This window comes from Pelophylax lessonae (genome assembly GCF_965119305.1).
Source record: "Pelophylax lessonae genome assembly, chromosome: 5".
NCBI classification, from domain to species: Eukaryota; Metazoa; Chordata; class Amphibia; order Anura; family Ranidae; genus Pelophylax; species Pelophylax lessonae.
Window position 1 is genome coordinate 107848378 of NC_138772.1, and position 13581 is coordinate 107861958.

At 39.0% G+C, this 13581-nt stretch overlaps 1 protein-coding gene across 2 annotated transcripts in view; it reads right to left on the minus strand.

The window, feature by feature from the left end:
- The window catches only part of DPP6 (dipeptidyl peptidase like 6), a 1508982-nt gene that overhangs the window by 49549 nt on the left and 1445852 nt on the right, over nucleotides 1–13581 (minus strand). For both annotated transcript variants that reach the window (XM_082258743.1, XM_082258744.1), the window contains exons 18-19: nucleotides 6542–6640; nucleotides 2783–2852 (exon numbers count right to left, since the gene is read on the minus strand). In XM_082258743.1, coding sequence (XP_082114869.1) covers nucleotides 2783–2852; nucleotides 6542–6640 — 169 coding nt within the window. The remainder of the gene's footprint in view (nucleotides 1–2782; nucleotides 2853–6541; nucleotides 6641–13581) is intronic.

Here is a 13581-nt window from a genome sequence, read left to right on the forward strand (position 1 = left end):
TGTTATTTTTATATGATTTAGGGAAAAATATTTAATACTACTTTATTTTGTTTAAAGTGCAAAAAATAAAAAATCACACAGGTGATCAAATACCACCAAAAGAGAGCTCTATTTTTTGGGAAAAAGGACATCAATTTTATTTGGGTACAGCGTTGCACGATCGCACAATTGTCAGTTAAAGTAACGCAGTGCCGTATCGCAAAAAATGGCCTGGTCATCAAGGGGGTAAATCCTTCTGGTTCAGAAGTGGTTAAAGAGAATCTTCAGCCTGCTTGCAAAAATTGAAAACTTTAATAAAAAGGACATTTTCCTAACCAAGGATCCAGTGCCATCCTCACCCGGGCTAGTTTTCTGTAGGTCTTTGGATTCCCAGAACTGGCATATTTACTGTGGGAAGCCGGCTGTGACTCCTTGCGGCTTCTCAGCTGGCTTCCCACTGCGCATGCACTAGCCGCGCTTTACTGTGTGAATAGCCCAGCAGCTTCATGGGAACTCTAATGTGCCCAAAAAGGTTGCATGCAGGGGAACACCAAACCTACCAAGACTAGTTAACTGCTCCCCTCACCCAAAAAAAAAAAAGTGCCCAAAAGTGTTAGAGGAGCGGGGAAGTTGAAATAAATGGTTGCCAGACCATTTATTTTAACAAAATCTATCCATAAGATTTTTTGTGCATTTAATATATTTATGTATGTTATTTGCTTGTAAAAGCCTTTTTGTGTAGACAACCAAAAGAACTGAGACTGCTTCTGATCTTGGATGCGATGTTAGCAGCCCCAGCAGACTCAGAGATCACTATTCTCCTTCATTTCTCTTCCAACAGCTACATAAAAGGTTGTGTATGGAAGGGACAGAGGGGCTTAACCAGCACAAAGAGTATTTAACACTCCCAGAACAAGAGAGGGCTATGACATGCAAGGAGGGTGGGGGCTGGGCTAGGGAATTGACTGGTCAAATTTACTGTCACGTTCAAAGGCACATAACAAACTATAAAAAACATAAAAAACTGTTTATGGAAATGTAAAAACACATCAAGTAATCATTTAAAATATTTTTTTTTCTGCGAATTTACCAGCAACTTTAAAATGTTATTAAGGGCTCTTTCACACGGCCGCTCCGTGGGAGAGCTCCGCTGCGGTCCTTTTTTTTTTTTCCACGGAGCGGATGACATTTCTGTCATCCGCTCCGTATGCCCGCATATCATCCCATCCGTTTGCGGATGATATGCGGACATAATGTAAGTCTATGGGGGTTTGCGGATGTCAGCGGATGACACCGCTGACATCCGATTTTCCTTCCTTTCCGTTTTTTGAACGGAAGAAAAATAGGGTTTTGTTCAGTTCCAAAAAACGGAACAGAACTGAAAGGACGAAAATCGGATGTCAGCGGATGGTATTCCGCTGACATCCGCAATGCCATAGACTTACATCATGTCCGCAAATCATCCGCAAAAAAATAGGATGATTTGCGGACATACGGAGCGCCCGTGTGAAAGGGCCCTAAGAAGTAAGAAGTCAATCCTCCCTCACGTGCTCTGTGCAGCTAAATTTTGCATTCCGATGTTTTGGAAATCGACTCGGGCCCCCACTATTCAAGATTGCATGCGTAGGATAGAGGAAATCAACCGGATGGAGGACCTCACCCTCACAGAAGGGAACGTTATGAGAAGATATGGGGTTACTGGAACGTTTTCGTCTTATCAGACAAGGGGAAGTCCCTAACGTGCGCCTAGAGACGGAACCTGTGTGGCTAGCAGTGTCGTCCATGTCGGGGGCTCCCCATGCCCCCCCTTTCCCTCCCCCTTTTTTTTTTTGCTCCTTTCTGTTTCTTACATTCTTTGTTTTCCCTTGGAATTTCAGCTCTGCACTCTGCACTCCTTTCTCTTGTGTCCTTGACACCCTAAAAAGGTTGGGTATTGACAGTTTGGAAACGTTTCTGTTACCCTGCTGATATATTTTATACCATTTCAGGAACTTTACGCTACTGTGGTTCAGATACGATCCGTGGGGACCAGTTTTTGTTTTTTTCTTGCACTTATTTGGATACCGTTTTGACTGTTTATTTTGTATGGAAGGTGCTTACACTTTGTGATTGGGGTATCTTTCTGTCAAAGTTGTACTTATGCTTTATTTTTCCATTGTTCTGCCTTTCTCAAATAAAATATTCGAAAAATGTTATTAAGCACAAAAACTAACATTTATTATAGTGTACCTTAGCATTTCTTAGATATGGTGCCTACATTAGTTTTTTTAAACTTTCTTTCTTTTATTTTCTCCTGGTGATCCGGCCAGTAATCTTTTTTTTTTAACAGAACATGCTGTCCTGCAGATGTAGCAGTTAGAGGTTGAGACAAACCATTTACAACTGACAGGGGTACTTACAATGATTAGCTTTTATTTGTGCATGAAAAACCTTTATCTGTAAAGGAATAAGAAACTGTTGCTGTAACTGCTTTTAAAGTGTTTGCTGGAGTTTGGCTCCAATTTGTTAGTATATCTAAATCTGCTAGTACAGCTAACAGTCCCTTCCCCCAAGACTGACAATGCTGCTGTCCAAAGGTGCCCCTGCGCTCCTTCATCTAGAATGGGGGCGCTTTAATACAGGAGATGTGTTACTGGCCAGGTCACCAGGTGAAAACAGAGGGAAAACACCTTAAGAAAACAAATTCAGCCAAGATTAAACTTCAATATATCATTTTTTGGGGTTTTGGGTTTAATACCACTTTAAGTTGGTGACAACGTCTCCTTAACCTGCTCTGAAAAGTAATGTGTCTGATCATACTCACACAACAAGCAGAAGAGGATAATGTGCCGTGTTTATAAAGGTTGCTGGCTTGATAATCTGCATTGGCAATTCTTTAAAACAAAAAAGAGAAAGAGAAAGAACATATTAAGGTTCATTTCAGGTTTGGGATTGAATTGGCACAGAGATGTCCCTGGTTTAGTTCAGGTCAAATTAAGCACAAAATCATTAAGTGAATCAGCCAGTCAAGCATTCGTAAATTGAATTGTTGTTAGATCTATTGTTCTATCTTGTTCGTTACGATTAACAATACAAGCGTCATGTATCAACTTGACTGTTAACAACATACCGATAACACATTTGCTCTCATGCCTCCTAACATCACAGACAATGTTCCTAAAATTAAAGCCAATGCCCTTGAGCAGATGCATTTCTAGGAAGCCTCTGGTATAAATGAACACAGAATGTACAAGAAAGAGAGGACACGGCTGAAACAAGCAATCCAATTTACTTTTAAGATGTGTTCTTTATCTTCCTAATTTATTCTGCTATTTTCTAAAAGGATATCAGTAACACTCGTTTACAGAGTACAGTAGCAAAGCCTCATTTTACAGCAATACCTTTTCATTACTCCATCCTTTAGGTATCTTATTTGCAGTAGAATAGCAAAATTAGACATTTATTCAGATTAGGTAAAGCACATCATGACTTAATGTTTACTGTTTTACAGCAGCCTAAAGGGATTGGGTACAATGCCTTGAAAAAGTATTCATACCCCTTGAAATGTTCCACATTTTGTCAAGTTACAACCGAAAACGTAAATGTATTTTATTGGGATTTTATGTGATAGACTAACACAAAGGGGCACATAATTGTGAAGTAGAAGGAAAATGATAAATGGTTTTCAAAATGTTTTACAAATAAATATCTGAAAAGTGTGGCGTGCATTTGTATTCAGCCCCCCTGTGTCAATACTTTGTAGAACCACCTTTCGCTGCAATTACAGCTGCAAGTATTTTAGGGTATCTCTCTACCAGCTTTGCACATCTACAGAGTGAAATTTTTGCCCATTCTTCTTTGCAAAATAGCTCAAGCTCTGTCAGATTGGATGGAGAGTGTCTGTGAACAGCAATTTTCAAATCTTGCCACAGATTCTCAATTGGATTTAGGTCTAACACATGAATATGCTTTGATCTAAACCATTCAATACAGCTCTGGCTGTATGTTTAGGGTCATTGTCCTGCTGCAAGGTGAACCTCCGCCCCAGTTTCAAGTCTTTTTCAGACTCTAAAAGGTTTTCTTCTAAGATTGCCCTGTATTTGGCTCCATCCATCTTCCCATCAACTCTGACCAGCTTCCCTGTCCCTGCTGAAGAAAAGAATCCACACAACATGATGCTGCCACTACCATGTTTTACAGTGGGATAGTGTGTTCAGGGTGATGTGCAGTGTTCGTTTTCCGCCTCACATAGCATTTTGCTTTTACGCGAAAATGTTAAATTTTAGTGTTATCTGAGCAGAGCACCTTCTTCCACATGTTTGCTGTGTCCCCCACATGGCTTCTCGCAAACAAAAAATGGGACTTCTTATGGCTTTCTTTCAACAATGGCTTTCTTCTTGCCAGTCTTCATAAAGGGCAGATTTGTGGAGTGCATGCCTAATAGTTGTCCTGTGGACAGATTCTTCCCTCTGAGCTGTGGATCTCTGGAGCTCCTCCACAGTTACCATGGGCTTCTTGGCTGATTCTCTGATTAATGCTTTCCTTGCCTGGCCTGCCAGTTTAGGTGGATAGCCATGTCTTGGTAGGTTTGCAGTTGTGCCATACTCTTTCCATTTTCGGATGATGGATTGAACAGTTCTCTGTGAGATAGTCAAAGTTTGGGATTTTTTTTACAACCTAACCCTGCTTTAAACTTCTCCACAACTTTATCCCTGACCTGTCTGGTGTGTTTCTTGGCCTTCATGATGTTGTTTGTTCACTAAGGTTCTCTAACAAACTTCTGAGGGCTTCACAGAACAGCTGTATTTATACTGAGATTAACCACTTTACAACCGGAGGATTTTGCTGTCTTCCGTCCAGGCCACTTTTTGCGATTCGGCGCTGTGCGACTTCAACTGACAATTGCGCGGTCGTGCGATGCCGTACCCAAACGAAATTTACGTCCTTTCTTTCCCACAAACAGAGCTTTCTTTTGGTGGTATTTGATCACCTGTGTGATTTTTACTTTTTGCGCTATAAACAAAAAAAGAGCGTTTATTTTGAAAAAATAACAATATTTTTCACATTTTTTTATATGAAATTCCCCCCAAAAAAGATGTAAAAACCAATTTTTTTAAAAGTTTTTGGCCAATTTGTTTTATGCTACATATGTTTGGTAAAAAAAAATCGCAATAAGCGTATTTTGATTGGTTTGCGCAAAAGTTATTGCGTTTACTAACAAAGGGAAAGATTTCTGTCATTTTTGGTGTTTTTTTTTTAACGCGTAATGGCGGCGATCTGGGATTTTTTTTGCGGGACTGCGACATTGCGGCGGACAGACCGGACCCCAGACTGACATTTTTGACACTTTTGGGGGTACCAGTGACATTACTGCAGTAATCAGTGCTATATATATGCACTGTTACTGTAAAAATGACACTGGCAGGGAAGGGGTTAATTTTATTGGAGAGGGAGGGGTTAATGTATGCCTGGTGCTTACTGACGTGTAGGGGGGGAGGTGACTATGTGATTCATGGACAGATCGGATGTCCAGCTATGCTGAACAGTCCGATCTGTCACTCCCTGTCACTATGGAGATCCGCCCGCTGTGTTTACACACAGCGGGCGGATCTCCAGACTCGATCCCCGACGATCGGGTAAGAGCAGCGGCGATCGCCGCTGCTCCTCCCCTGGCCCGACTCCCGCTGTGAATGAAAACAGCGGGAGCGAGCCTCCGGCGGCGCGCAAGCGCCGCCCAGAAGGGGAGGAGTCCAGTCACGTTAATACTACGTGGCTGGACGATAACGAACCACTCTGCCGCAGTAGTATTACTGTGAGCGGTTGCAGAGTGGTTAAATTACACACTGTTGGACTCTATTTACTAATTCGGTGACTTCTGAAGACAATTGGTTCCACTAGATTTTAGTTAGGGATATCAGAGTAAAGGGGGCTCAATACAAATGCACACCACACTTTTCAGATATTTATTTGTAAAAAAAATTGAAATCCATTTATTATTTTCCTTCCACTTTACAATTATGTGCCACTTTGTGTTGGTCTATCACATAAAATCCCAATAAAATACATTTACCTTTTTGGTTGTAACATGACAAAATGTGGAGAATTTCAAGGGGTGTGAATACTTTTTCAAGACACTGTCCAATAGGAAAAATTGTTTTAAAGGGGGTACACACTATGAGAGAAATGGAAGAAAAATTCCTTATGAGACACGATCGTTTGAGCTAGGTATAGTGTGTCCAAAAATGTTTCTGTATCTAAACAGAATGAACGAATTTAGTTTAATTTGAACCACTTTCGTACGATTTTTGTACGAGAAAAATCAGAAAATGAAAGACTACGCATGATCAGAAAAAATAAACAACAAAAAAAAGCCTTCGTCGTAAGAGAATTTTCATAAATGATTTTCTTCCTCGGTTCCGACTTACTGTGGAACAACTTGGATAATCAGACAAACGTTTGCTTGATTTTCTCATTCTGGTACCAGATTTGTTTGTATGCTTTCCCCCATTTACAATGCCCATAATCCCATATAACTGGAATCAAATCAACTAGCATAGCCATGTTACATAAAAAAAAAACTTACTGTAGTCATCCAGTTGAATGTGTACAAACTCTGAGTAAGGCATCTGTCTGTCTTCCATCACAGCTTTCACTTTGGAATTGTTTTCTAACTCAATCAGACCTAAATAAATATAATTAAGATGATTAGAAATATTGCTCTGGGTTACAAATAATTTTGATCTGATCAGTAATGATGACTATATGGAAGGCATTTTCTGCAATTGCATTTTGGACAATTCCTACTAAATTAGCCAGAATTTGAGCTGTGCATGGGCATAGTGACACCACCCAGCTTGACAAACTAAAAATGAAAAATGAAATGGAAAATTGTCGGCCAATCAGATTCAGTCACTTATCAACTATTCTGGCAACCACGGGTGTCAGCTGCCTGAATAGAATAGTGAGCAGGGAAGATTCCTCCATCTATCCTGTTTAACATGGATAGAGGAATCTAGTTGATTTTTTTTTTCACCATCAGTCCATGGGTTGAAAGAGAGAAATTTAGTTATAGGCAAATATGGAATATTGTTTTTATCATAAAAATATAGCGCATTCAACTATCTCAAGTTATTTTTGCAGTGTATGTGTTCATTTTATGTGGGCTTTTATAATTTTTTATGTTTGTTTTTCCATATATTTATTATTGTATTATTTGTAGAACCTTATACTTTAGCTACTGGATGCAGGATACATTCAGTATTACAAAGACTTTACCCAATTGCTTGACAATAATTGAGATAAGATATCAGTTTCAAGGCAGTGTATTGAATTTTGTGATTTAACCGACTGATAGGGGTTGATTTACTAAAGGAAAATAGGCTGTTCTCTTTGTAAGTGAAGTTGAACCTTGCAAGGGAACTTTCTCCAAAAGTTAGTGAATGTGGAAAAGTTACACTTTGCAAAGAATACCCAATCACACACACGGGGAAAAAAAAGTATATTGCGTCACCTCATTCACTAAGCTCTGGGGAACATTCTCTTGCAAAGTGCAACTTCCCTGGCAAAGTTAACAACTAATTTGTCCTTAGTAAATCAACCCCTTAGACTTTTGGCATTGAGAGAGGAAGCAGTAAAGCACAACCATTGTGTAGCACTGCAAAAGCAGCACATAGTGCACATATAGACACCCCATGATCATGTGCAGCATATTTACAAATGAAACATACATACAAGGGTTTTAAACCACTAAAACATAATACATTACGATTTTTAGCATTAAGATGTATACCTAAACAAAATCACTAAGATTAAACTTTTCCTTTAAAGCTATTTTTACACAGGCAGAGGCATGATGGGACTTGTAGTTCTGCAACAGCTGGAGGGCCACCAGTTTGACACCCCTGATATAAGCTTTCAAAGAAAACCTGGTGATTCTACCATGAAGGCCATTGTCTAGACACCTTCTGTTATAGGAAGACAACGCTCTGTCCCTATCACTTAGTTGTGTTCCTGTGTTGTCACCCCTGCGTTGTCACAAGTTTTCTGTTAAAGAGTGGCAGTTTCATCACATATTACCCAGACATGGTCCACTGTTGTCCCCCACAGGGAACCTGCCCGGGGGAAATGTTGTGAAACCATCAATGAATTGCATGCATGGTAAAAGGATGAAATGCAACAAAGGATAAAAAAAATAAATAAAAACAACTACATCTTTCAAAAATGTGAAACTTTATGTTTCAAAAATGTGTTATGCTGCACAGGCTGCACATGGTCTATAGAAGTATATCTCGCACCACAGCAGCATGATTTATTCTAGGAAACAATTGTTCTATGTCTCCCCAAAGGCATCAATCAGGTTCAAAGCTTGGTTCTTCAACTCTCATTTTCCACAGCAGGTTATAAATACGATTGGTGGCTATCTGAAACTGTACTTGATGGGAAAAGAAAAATGATAAACAACCCCCAATAAGTTGGAAGTACAAACCATTGGTCCTAGAAAAGCCCTGGGATTTTCAAGCCTCAGGTCAAGAAAATTGAGTCACGTAGCTCAGTGTAATACACCACAAATCCCTGCTCACGTTCCACTATTAAGGTCATTATGGAATTGCCCTTTAAAAAAACAATTCTGCACTGATGCAAGTCTTACTCACTATTGACTAACCATTTGAAATCATTATTATAAACCAAAATATTGGAAGCCAGCACTTTTTTAATATTGATTTTCCCACCATAATATAATAGTGTATATTGTCGAAAATGGAATGAATTGTGTTTTCAGTGTGTCAGTATAGAAAATCCAATGAGGTAAAACATAAATAAAAATAAAACAAAACCTATATTTTTTTATGAAAAGAAAGTGTAAAAGGCTCAGTTCTTTATGGGATTCTCATTTAATTAAAACTAACAGAATTTGCTTTATCAGCTGGAAGATGCCTGTCACTCAGGGGACTTGAGCAGAGTCTTGTGTTTGTTCCTATAATTGCTAGCGTGGATAAATAGTTATGGCTTAGAGGAGATTGGCATATCTCCTAGAGGACACTCTTGTTCAGTTTTAGGGCCACTGGGAATGCATTATTCAGTGGAGCAGAAATTGCTATTTCTCAGTTAAATATGAACGCCCCATAATATTCTAAAGAGAGTTGCAATTAGCCATTATCAACTTATTTATTCTATAAGAACACAGAACACATCAACAGACGAGGCTTGGAAATGTCCAGAAAGGAATTGAAATACCCTCTGGAAATTGTGTGAACAACAACTCCATTAAAAAACATTTCAGTAAATATTAACATCATACTATGTCATCACAGCATCATTGATACAGTAAACAGAGATAAAAAAAAATTTACACAAACTTTATTTCATGTTGAAGTGAATAAGGCTTGCCAAAATTTCACCTTCGAGTCTATGCTGTGTCAGTCTGCTGTGTGACTTATTTTTGCTCTATCTTTAAAGTGAACGCAGCCAAAACTTTTTTAAGTTTAGGAAAGAGTAGGGAACGATTAAAACTGCTGCTAGTTTATATTTTGTGGTTTGTGTCTCTTTTTGGGAAATTTCCCTTCACTTCCTGTCCCAGAGACACACACCAGCAAGTTATAGGAAATCGCCCAAAGTAAAGGGAAAGTAAGGGGAATGGTCCTTCTAGAGAGTTGTCCCCTGAAACAGGCTTGGAGGATTTGCCCTTACCCCTTGTTCTGGAGACAACTTTCTTCTCACTCTCTGTTTTAATGACAGTAGTCATCAGGACAAAGAGAGTGGTTAACCTTCCCAATAAGAAAAAGACAACAATAAAAACCTGACAGAGGGTTTAACCGTTCCTCATACCACCCAAAACTTAAAATAAAATAAAATAAAAAGATTTCCCTATACATTGCTACAAAGAATGTAACCCTTCTATATGGGAAATATATTTAGGGAAACTTAAAGCTGAATTCCAACAATTCAGCTACTTTGTAAAAACTGCAGGCATACCATGAGTTAAGTCTAACAAGGTGCCTGCTGCCTTGCAGACTTAACTCTATTATTTACATCCGACAGATTTTTTGTGCACCAGGAAGATAACTTCTGTAGCTCCAATGCTGCTCACTGTGGTCTCAGCTCCTTCAAGAACAAAGTCGCTGGAACTGCTATGGCCACCCTCCCCCCTCTTTCTGCCCATTCGCAGAAGCCTTTGTATTGTGTGAACTCATGCACAAAAAACAAAGACTTCTGTGAAGCGGCTGCATAGGGAGGGGGAAGGCATAGATATTCTATGTGCTTCTCTCTTCTCACAGCCAGAGTGTGTCCTCAGGCAGTTCAATAAACCTGTCCCATATAAGTAATAGAAGTCCTGGAGGTGACATGCACCTGATTGGACTTAACTCATAGTGTGCCTTTTCTTTTTGCAAAGGTTCTGAATTCCTGGAAGAAAAGCACTCTTAGTACGGTTCCTCTCTCAAGAGCCTAATCCACCCCATGTTACCCTTAACTATTTTGAAATACCTATATAGACAATAACGGGCAGTCTGATGTGCTGGTGCAATCTGGGCAGAAAATCTTCCCGTGCCCTTTTAAGTTGAATTTAGTGCTGGCCAAACTGTTGGTGTTATATAAATGTTATATAATATAATAATATTGTGCAGGTTAATTCTATCACTTTGTTTTGTGTGTTAACATGTTTTATCCTATGGCAGCCTTTTAATTTTGAAAGAGATGGCAATTCAGTACAATGCGGGCAAATTTTAGTCTTTGTGAACATGGAGTACTATAATGGAGGTGCTCTGTATCTGTGTGTTGGGTGCCAGTTAAAATAATGGCAGTGTACTATGATGCACTTATAACTATGGGTTTACATGCGATACTTCAACACATTTATATAAATGTGGCCTAAAGAGTAATGGCTTTGGACCAAATTTATTTTAGTTTATTTTTATGAATTTGAAATTAAAACTCATTAATTATATTTTTCAATTTAATATATAGGCGACAGCACAGCAGAACATGTCTGTCTTTTGGCTGTTTTTGAATGCTGGGAAACCCAGACAGGGCAATCAGATAAAGAGAGAGTCACTCTCATGACTCATTTATTAAGTTTATAAATGTAATATTGAGCTATTGAACTAATTAAACTACCAGCTTTTTTTTTTTTTTACAAATGACACTGATGGAGAAAAGCAAGAAAAGTATGTGAGAAGGAGCCTAAAGCTCCTCTCGATACCTGAATAAAAGACTACATGTTAATATTAGGTATTTAAATATAGAAAAACACATTGAAAATTAGAGGCTGCACACCCCAAATTAATAGCAGAGAATTTGGGCTGGTTCCCCCAGGGGGTTTTTTTTTGCAGCAAGTGAGTTATGTAACCAAAAAATTGTAAAAAAAAATTGTTTTATTAAACTATTGTTAAAAAAAAGTTTTTTTTTCACACAGGATTTAAAAATATGAGCTCTGGTTACAAGATTTGAAACATATTCCATCCAATATAACAACGATATAAGGTTTGGCAGGAGTACTCAAATCAATGAAGTTGTCCTATAAAAAGAGAAAGTGACCGCACACCAGAATGCAAAGAATTGTTTTATTCCATAAAAACTTCCAACATCAAGTAAAGTACATCAGGACAAAGACAGAGGAGGGCACGGTTGACGCGTTTTGCGAGTTACTTTGCTTGGTCATAACTGGTTATGGTTATCGGGTTATGACTAAGCAAAGTAATTTGTGAAACACGTCAACTGTGCCCTCCTCTGTCTGTGTCATGATGTACTTTACTTGATGTTGGAAGTTTTTATGGAATAAAGCAATTCTTCTTTGCATTCTGAAGTTCGGTCATTTTCTCTCTTTATTGGATTACATGGTCAGACCACGGACTGGACCAGCACCCGGCTATCAAAGAGGATCATTTTCACCTGGAGCGGTGTTACCTTTCCTTTATGTCCAATGCAGTAGTCCTGCCCAAATGGAGTACAAGTTTTGGGCAGGGCTACTGCATTGATTAAGTACACCTGCCTAACCTTATATCGTTGTTATATTGGATGGGTTATGTTTTAAATCTTGTAACCAGAGCTCATATTTTTAAATCCTGTGTGAATAAAACGTATTGCAAAAGAAAAGAGGGAAGGGGGAAGAAGATGAGTAAGGCTTATTTAAGATAAAAAAAAAAAAACAGAGATGGGGGGTTCTATCCTTTCCAATCGATGATCCCCCTGAAAACAGATGACCTGGGGCAATTGCCTGCTAACATACACATGAGATGGTTGGCCAAATTATAATACCATATCTGTTAATGACTGCTCCTTGTATCTATTACAAGAAAGAAAAAGAAAGTCTGTTGGTTACATCAGAGATATGAAGATGCCAAGCTCTGCAGGGAAAATTATGGCTTCCTTTATGCAGAGCTGTGTTGCAGTTAAAGATGTCAAGTGGCACCTTGGGAAACAAAATTAGGGTCATCGTCTTACTTTGCGCAGTGACCCTATAACCAAATGTATTGAAATCTGTATTACAGGAGATTCTGGTTTTGCTGATGCTCCCTTTTCTCTGTACAGAACTCCAAATTAAGACAAACACAATCACTTCAATGCAGACAAAACAATAAAAGAAACAACAAGCTGTGATATACCTTGAATTATCCCTATGGTTACTAGCTCTTTAATAATTTATATCCCATCTGTGGCCTACCCACAGGCTGTGTTTATTTAAATGTGTCATATTATTCTATTCCCCGCTGTGTGCTGTGACATGATCATGCTGACATTATTGACAGCTAAATTGTGGAAATTAAAGGATATATTCAGTAGGTATTTTACAATCGCAGAAGATTACTTTAACCTCTTTGTCACCAAAAGTGCACACAACACTTTCAATGTAAAGTAAGGTTATGTAAGGGCAGACCCCTGGACATACATAATTGGTGGCTGGAGGAAATATTCTATGTTTAAGCTAGAGCTAAACTTGAATTGTGAAACACTGCTAATAGATAGGTATTTATGGTTGAAAAGTCTATATTGGTCTATTTTATCGAACATTTGCATAGCTGTTCATCCATCAAAACTGCATGTAGATTCATTTTGAGCAAATGGGAAAGAATAAAATATTCTCTGGCTATATTCTCTGCTGTTTGAATGTGTGAATATGGAAAGTACTACATTTTGGTCATTAGATGACCCTGAGGTGCATACCTATTTCTATTATAGTTGGCAAAATCTAGTGGCCATAATGTAGTATGGCCACCTAGAAAGCCCTGACTACCATAAAGGACTGCAAAAAGAGAAGGATGTAGGATGGGGGAGATGGAACTGAAGGAGCAGGAGGACATGGGATGGAGGAGATGGGATGGAGGAGATGGGACTGGAGAAGGAAGAGGACATGGAATGGAGGAGGAGGACACGGGATGGAAGACATGGGATTGGAAGAGGAAGAGGAGCACATGGGATGGAGGAGATGGGACTGGAGAAGGAAGAGGACATGGAATGGAGGAGGAGGACACGGGATGGGGGAGATGGGACTGGATGAGGAAGAGGAGCACATGGGATGGAGAAGGAGGAGGACATGTGATGGAGGATATGGGAATGGAAGAGCAAGAGGACATGGAATGGAGGATATATTAAGTTTAAGAGTATTAAAATAAAAGTAGGTGCACTGAA